The sequence below is a fragment of the Schistocerca cancellata genome, chromosome 12, assembly GCF_023864275.1.
Source record: "Schistocerca cancellata isolate TAMUIC-IGC-003103 chromosome 12, iqSchCanc2.1, whole genome shotgun sequence".
In the NCBI taxonomy this organism is placed as follows: domain Eukaryota; kingdom Metazoa; phylum Arthropoda; class Insecta; order Orthoptera; family Acrididae; genus Schistocerca; species Schistocerca cancellata.
In genome coordinates, this window is record NC_064637.1 from 152,984,700 (window position 1) to 153,007,040 (window position 22,341).

The 22,341-nt window shown below is 43.8% G+C and overlaps 1 protein-coding gene across 1 annotated transcript in view; it reads left to right on the forward strand.

Annotated features, from left to right (window-relative positions):
- The window catches only part of LOC126109541 (multiple epidermal growth factor-like domains protein 6), a 111,579-nt gene that overhangs the window by 67,422 nt on the left and 21,816 nt on the right, over positions 1-22,341 (forward strand). Inside the window, exon 2 of the mRNA XM_049914559.1 lies at positions 13,263-13,445. Coding sequence (XP_049770516.1) covers positions 13,263-13,445 — 183 coding nt within the window. The remainder of the gene's footprint in view (positions 1-13,262; positions 13,446-22,341) is intronic.

Sequence of the window (22,341 nt, forward strand, 5' to 3'; positions counted from 1 at the left end):
CTCAACCTGAATAGACGAAACTCCACAGTTGGAGTTGTCCTATATATTTAAAAGGCATACGATTGGGTGTGCTGTGACAAGCTTATAGTCAAACTCGTCGATGAAACCTGTCAACCCGACTGTTACATCAAGCTGATTTACAGCTTTCTGCAGGACAGACGTCTCTTTGTACAAACAAATGGGAAGAAGTCATTACTGAAAACTGGCTCAGCCGGCATCCCATAGAGATCAGTGATTCGCCATGCCTCTTTAATTTGTATATGAACGACATTCCTGCCACTCAAGACGTCACCGCCAGTCTGTACGCTGATGAGCCTTTCTAACGTCTGAAAGGAAGATCGAACAACTTTTCAACAGGATGCAGCGACAACTTGACGTCACGGAACAAAGGGTGAAGAGCAAAAAAGTCACCCTACGAAAACTGCAGCAACACTGTTTACGAATAAACGGCCTGAACTGAGGATGCGACTTGCCATCGCCGGTCGGAGTGGCCGAGCGGTTCTAGGCGCTCCAATCTGGAACCGCGCGACCGCTACGGTCGCAGGTTCGAATCCTGCCTCGGGCATGAATGTGTGTGGTGTCCTTAGGTTAGTTAGGTTTAATTAGTTCTAAGTTCTAGTGGACTGATGACCTCAGAAGTTAAGTCCCATAGTGCTCAGAGCCATCTGAACCATTTTTGAACTTGCCATCACTGGACAGTCAGTACCCTGGGCTACGACAACGAAATGCCTGGGAGTGACATTGGATAAAGGGGTGACCCTATTCATACAAGGTAGAAAATTGAATACTATGAAACTGATCCGGGCACTCACGTGATGTTTCACGAGCAGGAATATAAACCTATGAACGGAATTGAAACTTTATAGAGCAACGGTACAACCCTCCCTGCTGTACGGCTCGCGTCTTGGGGAAGTACATGTGACTCTACTATACCCAGATTGCAACCACTATACAACAGGTGCTTGAAGTGGTCTAGGCGTCCCAGGGTGAGCCAGGACGAGTTGACTGGAGAAAAACACATCGCTGAGGAGATGAAAGACAAGGCAACTCGTTTCTTTTTTAACGAATTAGACGAATATCGTGGAAATTTTCGCCAACTTGAGAACGTAGACCTGGCCCTATCACGACACTGGCACAAATACAAGGCTCCTGGAGCCATTATTTCAACTCCATAAGACTATCAAAAATGATGCAATGTTTAGCTATTCTGTATCTTACATGTAAAAAGTTAGTCACTTTTACTAATACATAACCAACGCCCTCGCAGGACTAAACGACCAACGACCGTAGAGGCCCCAAGTACCTTTGCAAACGGGTAAACAATAAATTGAAACTATTTCCCTTACCAGAAGAACCATCGCCAAGGTGATCACTCTTTGGACACAACACGTCACAAAAAAAAGGTTCGGAGCGACCTGAAGTCAAATGACCACACAAAACAAATTGTACCAATGCTCAGAATTTTACCTATTCATTCGATAGAAGGGCCCAAATTACACTACTGGCCATTAAAATTGCTACACCAAGAACAAATGCAGATAATAAACGAGTATTCATTGGACAAATATATTATACTAGAACTGACATGTGATTATATTTTCACGCAATTTGGGTGCATAGATCATGAGAAATCAGTACCCAGAACAACCACCTCTGGCCGTAATAACGGCCTTGATACGCCTGGGCATTGAGTCAAACAGAGCTTGGATGGCGTGTACAGGTACAGTTGCCCATGCAGCTTCAACACGATACCACAGTCCATCAACAGTAGTGACTGGCGTATTGTGACGAGCCAGTTACTCGGCCACCATTGACCAGACGTTTTCAATTGGTCACAGATCTGGAGAATGTGCTGCCCAGGGCAGCAGTCGAACATTTTCGGTATCCAGAAAGGCCCGTACAGGACCTGCAACATGCGGTCGTGCTTTATCCTGCTGAAATGTAGGGTTTCACAGAGATCGAATTAAGGGTAGAGCCACAGGTCGTAACACATCTGAAATCTAACGTCCACTGTTCAAAGTGCCGTCAATGAGAACAAGAGGTAACCAATGGCACCCCATACCATCACGCCGGGTGATACGTCAGTATGGCGATGACGAATACACGCTCCCAACATGCGTTCACTGCGATGTCGCTAAACACGGATGCGAACATCACGATGCTGTAAACAGAACCTTGATTCATCCAAACAAATGACGTTTTGCCATTCGTGTACCCTGGTTCGTCGTCGAGTACACCATCACAGGCGCTCCTATCTGTGATGCAGCGTCAAGGGTAACCGCAGTCATGGAGTTCCTAGATAACAGAAAGCAGCATGTCATTCTCAATGGAGAGAAGTCTTCCGAAGTAAGAGTGATTACAGGTGCGCCACAGGGGAGTGTTGCAGGACCGTTGCTATTCACAACAGGAACTCTTCAATCCAATCACACAATTGGTCTGATAGTCCATATGCTCTTACTTTGTTCATTAAACGACTGTGGGGAACTGTATCGAACGCCTTGCGGAAGTCAAGAAACACGGCATCTACCTGGGAACCCGTGTCTATGGCCCTCTGAGTCTCGTGGACGAATAGCGCGAGCTGGGTTTCACACGACCGTCTTTTTCGAAACCCATGCTGATTCCGACAGAGTAGATTTCTAGTGCCCAGAAAAGTCATTATACTCGAACATAATACGTGTTCCAAAATTCTACAACTGATCGACGTTAGAGACATAGGTCTATAGTTCTGCACATCTGTTCGACGGGGATGACCTGTGCCCTTTTCCAATCATTTGGAACGCTACGCTCTTCTAGAGACCTACGGTACACCGCTGCAAGAAGGGGGGCAAGTTCCTTCGCGCACACTGTGTAAAATCGAACTGGTATCCCTTCAGGTCCAGCGACCTTTCCTGTTTTGAGCGATTTAATTGTTTTTCTATCCCTCTGTCATCTATTTCGATATCTACCATTTTGTCATCTGTGCGACAATCTAGAGAAGGAATTGGGTCCGCTCTATCGAACCGTCAAGTAAAGTTAAACCTTAAAAATCATAATGTTCGCAACAGGAAACAAATCGATCTCGACGCTTTCCGTCGACACTGGACATCGCACGAAGACGTGGAGGGCAGTATTTGTTTGGGCTGACTCCAGCTACACGCTGCAAAATCGAAACTGCTAATATCTTCTGAAACTCAAGAGAAAATCGCTCGAGTCTCTTAGGAGGGGCACGCTGCGCATAATCGCGATTTGAAATACCGTACCCCACTTCAGTCAGTCACTGGCCACCTGGTTTTAAGAGCGCCAGATAGATGGAGATAAAACAGCATAGTGCAGATCTAATGTTCTATTCATGTATGTCTGTTAAAGATGTCATTTTAGGCTGATTGATTTCAAATAGGATGTTTAATGGAAAAGTCATCAATGTCATTCTAAAATGAAAGTAGTCCATTGTGGAAGAAACATTAGCCACGAATGTCTAGCATTTGGGAGAATAGCTGCTACCTTAAGGGTCGAAGGTAGAGAACACATTTTGTGTTTATTCATAATCTAATATCAAATGAAAAGCTTGAGGCCGTGTGAATATCGGGTCACTTCTCCAAATTTCTTGGCCGTTGGCTTAGCCCAGAATCTTAAACTGCCCTAACAGATGCAAGTGCGACTCGTGATTCATGCCGGGATACCTCAATCAAAAGAGCATTCCCCACGAAGGGGAATGTTTTAGACTCCAGTCCCGCCCAAATACTCATTCTTCAGTTTGCAAGCAGGTTTCTAAAAAGAGGGCACACTCCACTGCAGAGTGATACATTCATTCTAGATTATTTCTAATTTAGAATAAATGATTCACGTTATCAATTACTACGGTCCTTGCTAACAATAACTTCAATTTGTTTTGTCATTCAGTCCACATATCTTGTTGTTGTTCTTGTGGTCTTTAGTCCAGAGGTTCGTTTGATGCAGCTCTCTATGCTACTCTATCCTGTGTAAGCATCTCCCAGTACCTACTGCAATCTACACACTTCTCAATTTGCATAGGGTACTCATCTCTTGGTCTCCCTCTACGATTTTTACCCTCCACGCTGCCCTCCAATACTAAATTGGTGATCCCTTGATGCCTCAGAACATGCCCTACCAACCGATCCCATCTTCTAGTCAAGTTGTGCCACAAATTTCTCTTCTCTCCAATTCTATTCAATACCGCCTCATTAGTTATGTCATCCATCCATCTCATCTTCAGGATTCTTCTGTAGCACCACATTTCGAAAGCTTCTATTTTCTTCTTGTCCAAACTATTTATCGTCCATGTTTCACTTCCATACATGGCTACACTCCATACAAATACTTTCAGAAACGACTTCCTAACACTTAAATCTATACTCGATGTTAACAAATTTCTCTTCTTCAGAAACGCTTTCCTTGCCATTGCCAGTCTACATTTTATATCCTCTCTACTTCGACCTTCATCAGTTATTTTGCTCCCCAAATAGCAAAACTCAACTACTAATTTGTGTGTCTCATTTCCTAATCTAATTCCCTCAGTATCGCCCGGATTAGTTCGACTACGTTCCATACTTTTGTAAAATATATGGGAGTATGCTCACGGAACGGTTTGAAATGGAATGATCATATAAAATTAATTGTTGGTAAGGCGGGTGCCAGGTTGAGATTCATTGGGAGTGTCCTTACAAAATGTAGTCCATCAACAAAGGAGGTGGCTTACAAAACATTCGTTCGACCTACACTTGAGTATTGCTCATCAGTGTGAGATCCGTACCAGGTCTGGTTGACAGAGGAGATAGAGAAGATCCAAAGAAGAGCGGCGCGTTTCGTCACAGGGTTATTTGGTAAGCGTGATAGCGTTAGGGAGATGTTTAACAAACTCAAGTGGCAGACTCTGCAAGAAAGGCGCTCTGCATCGCGGTGTAGCTTGCTGTCCAGGTTTGGACTGGGTGCGTTTCTGGATAAGGTATCGAATATATTGCTTACCCCTACTTATACTTCCCGAGGAGATCAAGATTGTAAAATCAGAGAGATTCGAGCGCGCACGGAGGCTTTCCGGCAGTCGTTCTTCCCGCGAACCATACGCGACTGGAACAGGAAAGGTAGGTAATGACTGTGGCACGTAAAGTGCCCTCCACCACACACCGTCGGGTGGCTTGCGGAGTATAAATGTAGATGAATGTAAATGAACAGGTTGAAGGAAATTGACGATAATTTCAAGAGAAATAAGAGTAGAAATTTTTACAGAACATTCAAAGAAAATATGAGGCGTTATCAGCCTCCTAACCTCTGCTTCCGAAGAACAGATGAATCCCTCGAAACGAACACGAAAGAAAATTGCAAAATCCTCAAACAATACTTTGATGAACTTCTGAATTGCAAGAAACCCTACAGAAAAATTCTAATCCACCCACAACAGAAGACATGGAGAGAATCATCAAACAAATGGAAGATAACATAGCAGCAGGAGAAGATGGTAATATTGCCGAGATCTGGAAGCTCCAAGATGAAAACATCGCCAAGCAAATTTGTAAAATTCTCTTTTCTCGCTTTAATCCCCCTCCCCCGCAAAATAATCACACGAAAAAGAAAATTTTATCGTTTATTACATTGTCACCATTCATGCAGTAAAGCCTCAGCGTCAGGCAAGAAATTCCAGTTTATTATTTCTATACTACTAACTCTATTCGTAACTCATGTTCCCAACAGTGTTCCCCAGAAATGTGGTGCTACAGAAGAATGCTGAAGATTAGATGGGTAGATCACATAACTAATGAGGAGGTATTGAATAGAATTGGGGAGAAGAGAAATTTGTGGCACAACTTGACCAGAAGAAGGGATCGGTTGGTAGGACATGTTCTGAGGCATCAAGGGATCACAAATTTAGCATTGGAGGGCAGCGCGGAGGGTAAAAATCGTAGAGGGAGACCAAGAGATGAATACACTAAGTAGATTCAGAAGGATGTATGTCGCAGTAAGTACTGGAAGATGAAGAAGCTTGCACAGGATAAAGTAGCATGGAGAGCTGCATCAAACCAGTCTCAGGACTGAAGACCACAGCAACAACATTAAATATGTAACAGATTAACTCATTTGTAAAGAAATCATATGTTTGGAGCTGTTTCACAGATTTCAGTTTGATTCTTTAAAGGGAGGGTTTGTGGAGGGGTTTACTGGCAGATGTGTGATAGAAAGTTACTACCGACTTGGTGACTGATGCGACTAATTCCAACGTGACGAAATAATGACAGCAGACGAACAAACGACTGGATTATCGTGACGTGTGACTCCGAGCCACGGTATTAACACCACCTGGTAGTTCAGAGCCGCCTCCCTGCTCACATGGTAGGACTTCCGTCTGAGGCGTGCGCTGGTAGCCGCCATTCATGACGATCATCAGGCGTCGGGCAAACTACAGGGTGGTCCATTGATCGTGACCGGGCCAAATATCTCACGAAATAAGCGTCAAACGAAAAAACTACAAAGAACGAAGCTTGTCTAACTTGGGAAACCAGATGGCGCTATGGTTGGCCCGCTAGATCGAGCTGCCGTAGTCAAACGGATATCAACTGCGTTTTTTAAATAGGAACCCCCATTTTATTACATATTCGTGTAGTGCGTAAAGAAATATGAATATTTTAGTTTGACCAATTTTTTCGCTTTGCGATAGATGGCCCTGTAACAGTCACTAACGTATGGCTCACAATTTCAGTCGAACAGTTGGTAACAGGTAGGTTTATTTTAAAATTAAAATACAGAGAGTAGGTACGTTTGAACATTTTATTCCGGTTGTTCCAATGTGATACATGTACCTTTGTAAACTTATCATTTCTGAGAACGCATGCTGTTACATCGTGATTGCCTGCAAATACCACATTAATGCAATAAATGCTCAAAATGATGTTCGTCAACCTCAATGCATTTGGCAATGCGTGAAACGACATTCCTCTCAACAGCGAGTAGTTCGCCTTCCGTAATGTTCGCCCATGCATTGACAATGCGCTGACGCATGTTTTCAGGCGTTGTCGGTGGATCACGATAGCAAATATCCTTCAACTCTCCCCACAGAAAGAAATCCGGGGACGTCAGATCCGGTGAACGTGCGGGCCATGGTATGGTGCTTCGACGACCAATCCAACTGTCATGAAATATACTATTCAAGTACATCGCCATTCTGTTATGCGGTGAAACATCCTGTAGTAACATCGGTAGAACATTACGTAGGAAATCAGCATACATTGCACCATTTATATTGCCATCTATAAAAGGGGGGCAATTATCCTTCCTCCCATAATGCCGCACCATACCTTAACCCGCCAAGGTCGCTGATGTTCCACTTGTCGCAGCCATCGTGGATTTTCCGTTGCCCAATAGTGCATATTATGCCGGTTTACGTTACCGCTGTTGGTAAATGGCGCTTCGTCGCTAAATAGAACGCGCGCAAAAAATCTGTCATCGTCCCGTATTTTCTCTTGTGCCCAGTGGCAGAACTGTACACGACGTTCAAAGGCGTCGCCATGCAATTCCTGGTGCATAGAAATATGGTACGGCTGCAATTGATGTTAACGTAGCATTCTCAACACCGAAGTTTCTCAGATTCCAGATTCTCGCGCAATTTGTCTGCCACTGATATGCGGATTAGCCGCGACAGCAACTAAAACACCTACTTGGGCATCATCATTTGTTGCAGGTCGTGGTTGACGTTTCACATGTGGCTGAACACTTCCTGTTTCCTTAAATAACGTAACTATCTGGCGAACGGTCCGGACACTTGGATGATGTCGTCCAGGATACCGAGCAGCATACATAGCACACGCCCGTTGGACATTTTGATCACAATAGCCATCAACATGATATCGACCTTTTCCGCAATTGGTAAACAGTCCATTTTAACACGGGTGATGTATCACGAAGCAAATACCGTCCGCACTGGCGGAATGTTACGTGATACCACGTTCTTATACGTTTGTGACTATTACAGCGCCATCTATCACAAAGCGAAGAAAGTGGTCCAACTAAAACATCCATATTCTTTATGTACTACACGAATATGTAATAAAAAATGGGGGTTCCTATTTTTAAAAAACGGAGTTTTTGACATATGGCAGCGCCATCTAGCGGACCAACCATAGCGCCATCTGGTTTCCCCCTTCAAGATAGCCGAGTTTCGTTCTTTGTAGTTTTTTCGTTTGATGCTTATTTCGTGAGATATTTGGCCCCGTCAATATCAATGGACCACCCCTTATCTACTAGCCAGTGACGAGAACCCGATGCCACGGATCCGGCTCCGTTTCCAGGTGTTTTGTTGTCCAGCTTAATCGGGCAGCACCTTGCTAGGAGGTTTCGTATTGTTGTACGTTTTCGACGCCCAGAGGGCAAACTAATCGTCATGGGCGCAGAGCTTCCCATGTTGAGATGCCTTCTCGCGTAAACTAACAGTGCGGGCATATCCGAACCTTGAAGTGAGTCTCTCAAGCGTGTTGACAACGTGAACAATGGTGACAAGTAACGACCGTAGAGGCAATTCAGTACTCCGGAATACATTAGCAATGCAGGTCTGCATTTCCCTGTATTGACGATGTGCCTCTTCCAAAGTGTACTGAGAACACCAAAGAGGAAACAGAAATGCTAAACTCCATTATCCTTACAAAGGATAATCCGGGAGTACTGACTGCTTAATTCTCGCACCACTTCAGAGATGAGTGATGTCGTTATTAGTGTCAGAGCATTTAAGGTTACAGCTAAGATCACTATAAATGAAAAAATCTCCAGGGCCTAATGGAATACCTATGAAATTCTATACAGAATTTGTGGCTGTGGTAGATCGTCTTTTGACCATAACACAGTAGATCACTAGAAGAAAAAACTGTGACCAGTAATTGTAAGAAAAGAGAAGTTCCACACGTTACAAAAAGTATAGCACAACTGACGCAAAAAACTACCATTTTATATGTTTTATAACAGTCTGTTGCAGGACCTTATAGCATGTTCTGAGCACAAACATAATAAGGTTAATAAATACTTCTTCCGCGGCAACGGTCATAGAATGGATCATTTGAAAACCAATTCGATTGGCTCTTTTTCCAGACGCGTCCTAAAAGGCTTGGATCACGCCGGTCACATACAGGGTGTTTCAAAAATGACTGGTATATTTTAAACGGCAATAAAAACTAAACGAGCAGCGTAGAAATACACCGTTTGTTGCAATATGCTTGGGACAACAGTACATTTTCAGGCGGACAAACTTTCGAAATTACAGTAGTTACAACTTTCACCAACAGATGGCGCTGCAAGTGATGTGAAAGATATAGAAGACAACGCAGTCTGTGGGTGCGCCATTCTGTACGTCGTCTTTCTGCTGTAAGCGTGTGCTGTTCACAACGTGCAAGTGTGCTGTAGACAACATGGTTTATTCCTTAGAACAGAGGATTTTTCTGGTGTTGGAATTCCACCGCCTAGAACACAGTGTTGTTGCAACAAGACGAAGTTTTCAACGGAGGTTTAATGTAACCAAAGGACCGAAAAGCGATACAATAAAGGATCTGTTTGAAAAATTTCAACGGACTGGGAACATGACGGATGAACGTGCTGGAAAGGTAGGGCGACCGCGTACGGCAACCGCAGAGGGCAACGCGCAGCTAGCGCAGCAGGTGATCCGACAGCGGCCTCGGGTTTCCGTTCGCCGTGTTGCGGCTTCGGTCCAAATGACGCCAACGTCCACGTATCGTCTCATGCGCCAGAGTTTACACCTCTATCCGTACAAAATTCAAACGTGGCAACCCCTCAGCGCCGCTACCATTGCTGCACGAGAGACATTCGCTAACGATATAGTGCACAGGATTGATGATGGCGATATGCATGTGGGCAGCATTTGGTTTACTGACGAAGCTTATTTTTACCTGGACGGCTTCGTCATAATCAGAACTGGCGCATATGGGGAACCGAAAAGCCCCATGTTGCAGTCCCATCGTCCCTGCATCCTCAAAAAGTACTGGTCTGGGCCGCCATTTCTTCCAAAGGAATCATTGACCCATTTTTCAGATCCGAAACGATTACTGCATCACGCTATCTGGACATTCTTCGTGAATTTGTGGCGCTACAAACTGCCTTAGACGACACTGCGAACACCTCGTGGTTTATGCAAGATGGTGCCCGGCCACATCGCACGGCCGACGTCTTTAATTTCCTGAATGAATATTTCGATGATCGTGTGACTGCTTTGGGCTATCCGAAACATACAGGAGGCGGCGTGGATTGGCCTCCCTATTCGCCAGCCATGAACCCCTGTGATTTCTTTTTGTGGGGACACTTGAAAGACCAGGTGTACCGCCAGAATCCAGAAACAATTGAACAGCTGAAGCAGTACATCTCATCTGCATGTGAAGCCATTCCGCCAGACATGTAGTCAAAGGTTTCGGGTAATTTCATTCAGAGACTACGCCATATTATTGCTACGCATGGTGGATATGTGGAAAATATCGTACTATAGAGTTTCCCAGACCGCAGCGCCATCTGTTGTTGAAAATTGTAACTACTGTAATTTCGAAAGTTTGTCTGCCTGAAAATGTACTGTTGTCCCAAGCATACTGCAACAAACGGTGTATTTCTATCGCTGCTCGTTTAGTTTTTATTGCCGTTTCAAATATACCGGTCATTTTTGAAACACCCTGTACATGCAGTACCACACGTGTTCCATAAAGTATTTGTCTCATTAACGCTGCAACGTTTACAAGCTAAACTACGACTATATGGGTATCCACAGTGTTTCTCACTTGACTGAGGATTCCTTTGTAGAGAAGAGACAGCGTGTTATGTTCGATGGAGAGACATCGACACACGTAGAATCAGCTTCAGGCGTGCCGCAGAGAGGTATGTTACGACCCTAGCTGTTCATTCCGTACATTATTGACGTTGCGGACAATGCTGACAGTAACCACAGATTTTTCGCAGACGATGTTTTTATCCACAACGAAGTACTTTCTAAAAACCGGCACGTACATTCAGTCAAGGTTTCAGAACTATGACAACATAAGGAAGTTGAAAAATGTAAAACAATGCACTTCATGAAACGGTAAACGAACTATCGTATGACACAAGATCGGTGATTCGCACTTAAAATCATTCATCCCATACGAATTTGTGAGTGGGGACATGAAATGGAGTGATCACATAGGCTCGATCGTGGGTACAGGTGGTAGTACACTTCATTTGAAACTACACTACCCTGTGATTGTAAAAAATCCGCTTTTATATGTTGCCCAAGATATCGCACATCTTCAACTGGGGCATTTAAGCATGTAGTGTTCGAGAAGTCAACACGTGAATGGAACAGGAAATAACCCGTAAGAAGTTATGAAATAGAATTTGCGCCCTGCGATACACTTCGACGTGATTTGCAGAGTACGGATGTGGTAGTGGATTCCGGATTAAGCTGTCACGTATTATCGTAGCAACATTTAGGACAGTAAGTTCCTGAAGTTTTGTCTGTCAGTAAATAAAATACGACGGACGTTCGATAAATAATGGAACACATTTTTTCTTACGGTACCTACTGGGACGGCCTGTACGCCCACACTGTACCACTCTACTGGTTGACGCGCGAGATAATGTCTTCCCGCGTCAATAACCCTACCATCACACACGTACTGCTTCCTGCAGTGTGAATCGATCACTGACCCAAACAGATGGAGTCAGGAGATGCGAGGGGAAGGAGAATGGAATGAAGTTTTGTTGGACTCTTACTATAGTTCAATTCTTTTATCTTGGCGGTTCGCGCATGCCCGCCCAGACGCGGGAGATTGCTGCGTTGCCAGTTGTACGCGCCAAGAGAAGCAGCGCCATAGTATAGTTCGCAAACTTACGTTTAGGGGGGAGCGCGCAGTTTATGAAGTAAAGCCACCACAGCCGCATTAACCCTTTCGCTGCTACAGAGACGTGCTCCCCGCATTCCGCGACGTGCGCGATTTTGTCACGTTGCACTGCTCGCCTGTGCAGACACATGGTGTTTCGACTGCTTTGACACACTTTGTCATTCGATTTCACAAAAACTATTTGGCCCAAAAATTTGATTTTTACGCATCTTCTTGACTGATACCTTGCCCCCATAAATGACTTAATTTTGTTCAACGCAGTTATTATGCAGCAATAGATGTAGTAAACCACTGCACGAAATTTTGAAGAGTTTGCAGAGGTAAAAGTCCATAGCGTATACTTTCCGTATGGTCGATTTTAGTTGCCACTAGAAATTTAAAAAAATTACATTCAAACGAATAAAATTCATGAAGTAAGACACTTCGATATTGTTTTTAAATAAAGAAATATTAAGCACCGATCAAGGTTTGAACTCAGAACCTTTCGCTTAGCAGCCATATACTTTAACTATTATGCTAACCGAGCTCGTCATTTCATACATCACCCGGAGGACTTTAAAACATCACGCAAAATACTGATAGACACTGTTGGTATGATTATGAATTACGTTTCGTTGAAGTACAATAGGAAATAAACAATTACCGCTGTTCTTCATTGCGAAAAAGCTGTTCGTGAGAATGATACAAACACCTTTCCTTGCTATCGTCTGAATTAGGAGGCTTATTGCTTGTTTGGTTTAATTAATTAATAGAATATGAAGCAATTGATATAAAGAATGCTTTTTCCGAACTTTCTATAAAAGAAAGTCTGCTGTCAAGACATTGCTTTTGTTCAACTACTTTATTTATGAGTGAACGTTTCTAAAACTGAAGACACTCGTCCGTACTCTGAACTGCAGTCGAGCTCTGGCAACGTCGTTCTCCGTTCATTGGCTGGCTGTGTTTCGTGACGTGAGGAGGTGGCGTGATTCGTTCTTGAACACGTTTTGCTTCTGTTGATGTTCATCTTATATCCTCCTTTCGAGACGCTATCCATTGCGTTCAACTGCTCTTCCAAGTCCTTTGCTGTCCCTGACAGAATTACAATGTCATCAGCAAACCTCAAAGTTTTTATTTCTTCTCCGTGGATTTTAATACCTACACCACATTTTTCTTTTGTTTCATTCACTGCTTGCCCAATATACAGATTGACTAGCATCGGGGAGAGGCTACAACCCTGTCTCACTCCCTTCCCAACCACTGCTTCCGTTTCATGTCCCTCGACTCTTATAACTGCCATCTCTCCACAAGCATGTTTGTCCAAAACTCTGTGGACTGACTGCGACTGGACAGGCAGACAGTGGGAGTACAGAGTAGAGCAGTAGTGGTGTACTGTGCAGCGGTGATGCAGTGTGTAGCGGGAGTGTGGTTTCGCAGGCGCGGAGGCGGCGACGCCGACGGCGGTGCAGCACCGGCTGGGCGACGAGTGCGGCGAGGAGCTGCCGGCGGGGGCGGAGTGCGTGGGCGTGCCGGGCGCCTTCTGCAGGCCGGAGGACGGCCGCTGCGCCTGCCTCGAGGGCCGCGTCGCCGCCGCCGACGACCGCGACCGCTGCGAGCTGCGTAAATAGATAGACAGCCCAGCACTCTGGTCTCTCTCTGTGTGTCCGCCGCGGCTGCCTACCTCACAGGCGCGCAGCTGCCAGCGCTTGCCGCGCCGCGCCACCTAACGCCGCCGTCGCAAACCGTGCCAACGCGCTACCTACACCAGTTATTCAGAAAGTTTGCCAAACCTACATTATCTTTAACAAATTAGCTACATTATTGAATAAAAATTATTTTCTTTTTGTCCAACAACACAATGCATGGCGGTGGGTTTTCCATTTTTCATTGTGGTTAGCACACTGGACTCGCATTCGGGAGGACGACGGTTCAATCCCGTCTCCGGCCATCCTGATTTAGGTTTTCCGTGATTTCCCTAAATCGCTTCAGGCAAATGCCGGGATGGGTCCTGTGAAAGGGCACGGCCGATTTCCTTCCCCATCCTTTCCTCGCCTGAGCTTGCGCTCCGTCTCTAATGACCTCGTTGTCGACGGGACGTTAAAAACACTAATCTCCTCCTCCCCCTCTCCATTTTTCATTGTTAAGTATATGAGGAGAAACATTGGGTTTTTAATCAGAATGATAAAGTCGATTGTGAAACATTCAATTTATATATATATATATATATATATATATATATATATATATATATATATATATATATATAATAATTGTAAACGAGAACCGCAGTGGTAATTATCTAAAAACAAACAATTAATTTTTGAGACATCTGTTCGTCGTTCTCCTCACATTCTTCGCATTCCTCATGAGCGTGAATTACTTCCTCTTCAATTACGAACGTTTTTTCACCCAAAAGATCCATTGTACAGGGTGATTCAAAAAGAATACCACAACTTTAAAAATGTGTATTTAATGAAAGAAACATAATATAGCCTTCTGTTATACATCATTACAAAGAGTATTTAAAAAGGTTTTTTTTTCACTCAAAAACAAGTTCAGAGATGTTCAATATGGCCCCCTCCAGACACTCGAGCAATATCAACCCGATACTCCAACTCGTTCCACACTCTCTGTAGCATATCAGGCGTAACAGTTTGGATAGCTGCTGTTATTTCTCGTTTCAAATCGTCAATGGTGGCTGGGAGAGGTGGCCGAAACACCATATCCTTAACATACCCCCATAAGAAAAAATCGCAGGGGGTAAGATCAGGGCTTCTTGGAGGCCAGTGATGAAGTGCTCTGTCACGGGCTGCCTGGCGGCCGATCCATCGCCTCGAGTAGTTGACGTTCAGGTTTCATAACTAACCTTTTTCGTAGGACTCTCCATACAGTTGATTGTGGAATTTGCAGCTCTCTCCTAGCTCTGCGAGTCGATTTTCCTGGGCTGCGAACAAATGCTTGCTGGATGCGTGCTACATTTTCATCACTCGTTCTTGGCCGCCCAGAACTTTTCCCTTTGCACAAACACCCATTCTCTGTCAACTGTTTATGCCAACGTTTAATACACCACCTATCAGGAGGTTTAACACCATACTTCGTTCGAAATGCACGCTGAACAACTGTCGTCGATTCACTTCTGCCGTACTCAATAACACAAAAAGCTTTCTGTTGAGCGGTCGCCATCTTAGCATCAACTGACGCTGACGCCTAGTCAACAGCGCCTCAAGCGAACAAATGTACAACTAAATGAAACTTTATAGCTCCCTTAATTCGCCGACAGATAGTGCTTAGCTCTGCCTTTTGTCGTTGCAGAGTTTTAAATTCCTAAAGTTGTGGTATTCTTTTTGAACCACCCTGTATTATTATAAACTTCTCCGGCCAATAACTTAGCATCGCGTGAGATTTCTTCCGAAGATGTCGATGAAATTAAATTATTTTCCGTTAACAGCTTTTCATAATACACCGATGCGTCCTTCAATCGTAATTTTTATAGATCACTATGAATGGATTCTTCAGGAATTTCTTCTCGTATTCCAGATGAGCCAGCAACTTCTTCAGTCGGTATGTTCAACCTCGGGTCGGAATAACACGCTGAAATTTGAAACAGACACTTCTGTTCACGACGAAATCGAAAAACAAACTGCAGTTTACTTCACACGGCTCGCGCACAGCCCTATGTGCAGATTACCGGTATAATCCGAAGGGGACCCTTACGAAGCCCCCTTAAACCTTGAAACCCCATAAAACGAAATAGAACAACGAGCACGAATATCTTTCAGTGAATGAAAAACTTTACCTTCTTGAGCTAAAATAATGTTTTAAAAATATTGCAGATTTGAGAAACTATTTGAATAATTGGTGAAGTAACAAAAGAAAATGAAACAGAAGAAAGAAAAGTGACGGAAGAAGAATCGAACCCGAGACCTCTGACGTAAATGTCTGAGCCCTAACCATCTAGGCCAGACGGCGGCTCGGCAATGGACTAACATTTTATACTCATAAGGCACCTAAGAAACTTTGGATCGATTTTTCCCGGTATTTTCCGTGTAGTGCGTCCTAATATTTTAACCGCGTGAGGTGTTAGGGGTCCTCTTTCACCACACAAAATTTCGGACAAATCCCCGACCCCACGGTCGTGCCGTCTCCTTGTCAGTGAATAACGCTGCCTGAGCCGCTGCGCTGCGCCTTGTCCTCGCCACTTCTGCATCGACACTATTTACCTTTGGCAGCGAAACTGTGACATAATTCTACGTCATTTAAACTAATCAGTAAATGAATGCCAATAGGACATACCACCTATACTGACATTGTTTTTATCCCTGTTCACTCTTAATGTTTTCTGGTTTAATCATAGATCGCGCAGCTCTCAGCATTTTCCGTGCTTCCTCACAAAAATTGGAGCAATATTCCGCTTTACATAAGATACCGTTTCATTACTTTAGCTGTACAAAAAATCGTTTCGACACTTTCTGTACTGTCTTCAGTAGGTTCTCTCAAATTCGCATTTAAATGAAAATAAGTCATTGCGATCTGAACTTTTCCTTAAAATACTGTAATTTAAAATCGCCTTGGTGCCTAAATGGTATCAACAATCATTCTATTTACTTATTTTCTTACATGGCGCTATAAGTCACTTATGTTGGTAGGTTTACCTGTACTATGCATTTTACAGCTAGTCACGTTTTTTTTTAAGCTGTAATCTTACTTCCTTTACGTATTAACACTTCATAAATAAGGCAACAACATATAAAATCACGGTAAGCTGTCGAAGGCATAGTACACATTAAATTACAAACACACACGAATGGCCGTCCGGGGTGGCCGAGCGGTTCTAGGCGCTACAGTCTGGAACCGGGCGACCGCTACGGTCGCAGGTTCGAATCCTGCCTCGGGCATGGATGTGCGTGACGTCCTTAGGTTAGTTAGGTTTAAGTAGTTCTAAGTTCTAGGGGACTGATGACGTCAGCAGTTAAGTCCCGTAATGCTCAGAGCCATTTGAACACACGACTGATAACGTCATGCCAGAAAGTAAATAAACAAACAAAATCACTCAAGGTGGTACGAAAAGTGCTGAAACACATTTTGCTAAAACGAAATTACTCAAACTGCACCATGCACAAGTCTGAATTTATCTGAAATTAATCAGACAGTACATTGCGTAAGTGTGAACTTCTCTCCAAGTTGTCTGGTACTTCCCTCTCACATTTGTTTACTGAAATATTTTTAATTTTGGTGCAGTTTCACTGTCAGAAATGACGTTAACTCTCTTCCACCACTTCGCTCCCACGTGTAATCGCTTTTTCAAAATTGTTCACCAGTACTGGATCCTCTTTGATAACTATAGTTATTTATAGCCAAATGATGGATTTGTAGCCGAACATTAAAACAGATTCATACTGTACAACAACCGTATTTTTGCGCTTTTCATTTATACACTCCTGGAAATGGAAAAAAGAACACATTGACACCGGTGTGTCAGACCCACCATACTTGCTCCGGCCACTGCGAGAGGGCTGTACAAGCAATGATCACACGCACGGCACAGCGGACACACCAGGAACCGCGGTGTTGGCCGTCGAATGGCGCTAGCTGCGCAGCATTTGTGCACCGCCGCCGTCAGTGTCAGCCAGTTTGCCGTGGCATACGGAGCTCCATCGCAGTCTTTAACACTGGTAGCATGCCGCGACAGCGTGGACGTGAACCGTATGTGCAGTTGACGGACTTTGAGCGAGGGCGTATAGTGGGCATGCGGGAGGCCGGGTGAACGTACCGCCGAATTGCTCAACACGTGGGGCGTGAGGTCTCCACAGTACATCGATGTTGTCGCCAGTGGTCGGCGGAAGGTGCACGTGCCCGTCGACCTGGGACCGGACCGCAGCGACGCACGGATGCACGCCAAGACCGTAGGATCCTACGCAGTGCCGTAGGGGACCGCACCGCCACTTCCCAGCAAATTAGGGACACTCTTGCTCCTGGGGTATCGGCGAGGACCATTCGCAACCGTCTCCATGAAGCTGGGCTACGGTCCCGCACACCGTTAGGCCGTCTTCCGCTCACGCCCCAACATCGTGCAGCCCGCCTCCAGTGGTGTCGCGACAGGCGTGAATGGAGGGACGAATGGAGACGTGTCGTCTTCAGCGATGAGAGTCGCTTCTGCCTTGGTGCCAATGATGGTCGTATGCGTGTTTGGCGCCGTGCAGGTGAGCGCCACAATCAGGACTGCATACGACCGAGGCACACAGGGCCAACACCCGGCATCATGGTGTGGGGAGCGATCTCCTACACTGGCCGTACACCACTGGTGATCGTCGAGGGGACACTGAATAGTGCACGGTACATCCAAACCGTCATCGAACCCATCGTTCTACCATTCCTAGATCGGCAAGGGAACTTGCTGTTCCAACAGGACAATGCACGTCCACATGTATCCCGTGCCACCCAACGTGCTCTAGAAGGTGTAAGTCAACTACCCTGGCCAGCAAGATCTCCGGATCTGTCCCCCATTGAGCATGTTTGGGACTGGATGAAGCGTCGTCTCACGCGGTCTGCACGTCCAGCACGAACGCTGGTCCAACTGAGGCGCCAGGTGGAAATGGCATGGCAAGCCGTTCCACAGGACTACATCCAGCATCTCTACGATCGTCTCCATGGGAGAATAGCAGCCTGCATTGCTGCGAAAGGTGGATATACACTGTACTAGTGCCGACATTGTGCATGCTCTGTTGCCTGTGACTATGTGCCTGTGGTTCTGTCAGTGAGATCATGTGATGTATCTGACCCCAGGAATGTGTCAATAAAGTTTCCCCTTCCTGGGACAATGAATTCACGGTGTTCTTATTTCAATTTCCAGGAGTGTACATAATTTTAAGTTCGCAACTTCACCATCTTACTATCTACAAAAAAATATAGTTATCTCATTTCTCTCTCCCTGATTCAATAATCTATTGACAACCCAAAAGAAAAGTCGACGAATCCCTGGAGCAAATGTGCGTGCTAAATTTAATTCACCCACGACTCGTCATCCCCACAAAAATACGTACCATTTCTCTAGGTTTCAACAGATTGCTGAACCATCTATATTGTCTTTTGTAAATTGAGAGAATTACTAGGACTAATAAAGATGAGAAGTTTACTCCACGCCTCGTAAAAAAACGCCTTAACTTGTGCCTAGAAAGCACCATATTTTTATTGTATCTAGTGATTTTCCAACTACTGAACACGTTAACTGTTCTGAATTATAGATCGTGTATTACTGCGCTAACAATCCCAATGTTAGTTTTTAAATTGTTTATCCTGTTACAACTTACTTAATTCTCTCACAATCCTTCGTTTCTTTATAAAGTGCATCTTAGAAGGAAGTCGTTACTTCCGATGCTATTCGCATTATTTATGAAAGCTTATTCGAATTTCAGCGAATCCTCCGTAAGTAGTCTGAAGAGTATTAACGAGGTAGTTATGGGATACATTGAACAACTAAACCCTTTGCGCAGTAAATAATCCATTCCGTGGGAGATTTTATAACTTTCACTTGTCCTCAGCACTTAGTTTAACATCCCTATGACGCAACAGCCCGAATTAAGCTTTTCCAGGTCTACCGTAAAGGCTGACAAAAAAGACCAGAAAAACATAGTGTAAAGTGGACTGTCGTTGTGTGTTCTGCCACAGCGTGAGAAAGATTACAGTTCGTCTTCCAAGTAGAAACTTCTGTGTTTATTTGAAATAAAATGTGTCTTTATAAACGGATTATTTTTTTTATTTCAAATCCATGGTGCTGATATAACTTTTAATGAGCATTCAATGTAGGACAGAAATGGAACACTATAACCACTTATTATATTTAAGCCTTTTTGGATTTTTCGTGGTAAGTCCGTGCTGATTGAAAAAACGTGGCTTCAAGCGGCGAATCCCGTGTAATGTTCCACGTTTCTTGGGAAGAATAAGAGTTCTTTCTCTACCATAACCGAGAGCGCAAAGTAGTTTCTCTACATTTTGTCGCCCCACAGGATTGTTTCTCATGTCAAAATGGCATAGGACTACAGAAAGCAGAACATATTCTGTAGAGCGGAAAAGGGTTTAGCTCCACAACTGCGTAGTGACAAATAATTAAACAGACACGTTAGACCGTTTTGATTAATCTAATGGCTAATGGCTCACATTCTGTGTTCATGTGTGACAATACATAGATGGTTGCAATTTTCGTAAGAACTTGGAATGAAGTATGTCAGTAAACTTGCAATGTATTATAATATCTACTCCACAGTTTGAGCAAGGACAAATTTCTGTGGTAAGGCAAACGAAATTGTGTTCATTACGTCTGTGGCGTGCGCTTAAAGATCTCGCTCTTCATCACTCATCGCAACTATGCCAATCGCTTTCCATATTGCCAAAATAAACCCCTCTGTTACAGATTTGCAAAGATGCTTGATCTTGGAAGTGATGTGCATGTCTGCCATAATAGCTTTCTACTCGCTCCAAAAACGAAACTATGACGCTGCGCAGGAATATAGGCTATCACTTGTAGTGTATATTTACACCATTAGATACTTACGCCATATGTAATTAAAAAATTAAGAATACTCTGTATCATTTCAGAACATTGGGTACAAACTGTTTCTCCGCTGCTGCAACGCATGTGGTTAACTGTGAACAACGTATACTTTCAAACATCATTGTCACCAATGACGATAACCTCATGTTCAAAAAATTGTTTTCACAATAGCATATCGTTATAATGCGCCTGCTAAAGCAAAACTAAATGTACAAACACTGCTGCAACGCTTTTCGCTAATTTTCCCATCCCACTCCAAAGGTCAACGATGTTTCTTTTTTCTTTCCACTGCAACAGTGAAACCGAGTGGCACTCATTTCACAGATTTCAGTCTCGCACACAGCGTTGCAGGAAACTGCTTTGTACATAAAGAAGAAAGAGCTACTGAAAATATTGAAGCATTCAGAATTTCTGCTGGTGCCAACGAAGAAGCGATCACTGTTGGACGAACAATTATCTGCAATACTTTCCGATGTTGCGCTTTTCGTTTGTGCTGCCCAGTCCTGCGATTATGGCCTATGAATGAAAAGTTTATGTAGGTAGTCAGTGAATTTTTCTGGTACGGGAGCAGATGATGTAAGCTGGGTTGCCTGTCGTACGGTGCGTGAAATACACTAATATGCAAAACGTCAGGACGAAAGAAACTTCCGCATGATGCTTCGCTGTCAAACAATATAGCTCCATGAAACTTGGAGCATAAAGAACCTCTAGAGTATAGTACAGAAGGAAGTGCGGCGACACGGTTCTTTCCGTCCCTTTACGACGGACCTGCACCTACCTGTGAACATTGTCTCAGCAGATCATCAGTAGGAAATCCAAGTGAAACCTACTGTAGTTCGACGTGTACCAGGCTGCAATTTAAGTCACTAATCTACGTTTCGGGAGAAACACGAAATGAAAGTTTGGAAATTTTGCCCTCAATTAATATATTCTGAAACTTAGGTGAACAAGTATCGCTGCCAATCCCGTGCTAGTCTTAACACAGTCACCCACAATCCCTTTCACTCACGTTAGCAAGTTTATGGTGTTGCATTTCCCGATAACGTAATAGCTACAAAAATACTAATTGTTTTTGATTGAGAACGCTCGCGAAATATTAAGTCTGTCGGTACGAAATGCAGTCACAGTTTTTAGCCACCGACCTGCTCAACACGCCACGTGGAATATATGTGTTTTCTCGTCACAAAATTCTCTTAAAAATTCCGAAATTTCTACACACACATCGGAATAATTATGCCGTCACTTTACAACACTTTTGATGCACTAAACACTGCTAGATCCGGCAACTTATCATTTCCATCGCAACTACTACTACACACGTCCGATCTGTTTCATGGCTAAGCTTCGACTCTTCCCTAGAGTACTCTCAGTCTTCTCTACCAGCAGAGAAAGGCGCGCGAAGAACTTTGCTTTACCATTGGTCAGTTTACTTAACAGCCAATAGCAAAACAACATTCTCCCGCGTCAGTCCGCGCTTTTCATTCATAACCAATCGCAAAATAGCAAACCTAACGACTGCACTTTTTACCGACGTAACTATCTAATATGCTGAAGTTTTGTTTATGCATTAAGCTATTTACTAATGTTATTTATACCTGAATTAACTTTCCATTTACCATAAACTTACTTTACAAATCTATTCTACAAAAATCCCCTTTGTTCATATCCATACTGCTTCGAAATGTTCCCATACTAAATCCTACTACATAACTCGTTCATATGAACATTAATCCACACTCACGCATCATTCATACTGCTAAAACACATTTATAACATTTTACATACACAAAAAGACATAATAACACTTTATGAAAATACTATAATAGCTTTTGAAAAACATTCTATTACTTTAGTGCACTCTACTGGGCACAATCGAAACTAAATCAGTCCCTTATCCAATACTGTCCTCTATCGGCTGGTACATAAATTACGTGCGCATCCAGTCTCTCGTCACCATCTGTCACTCTC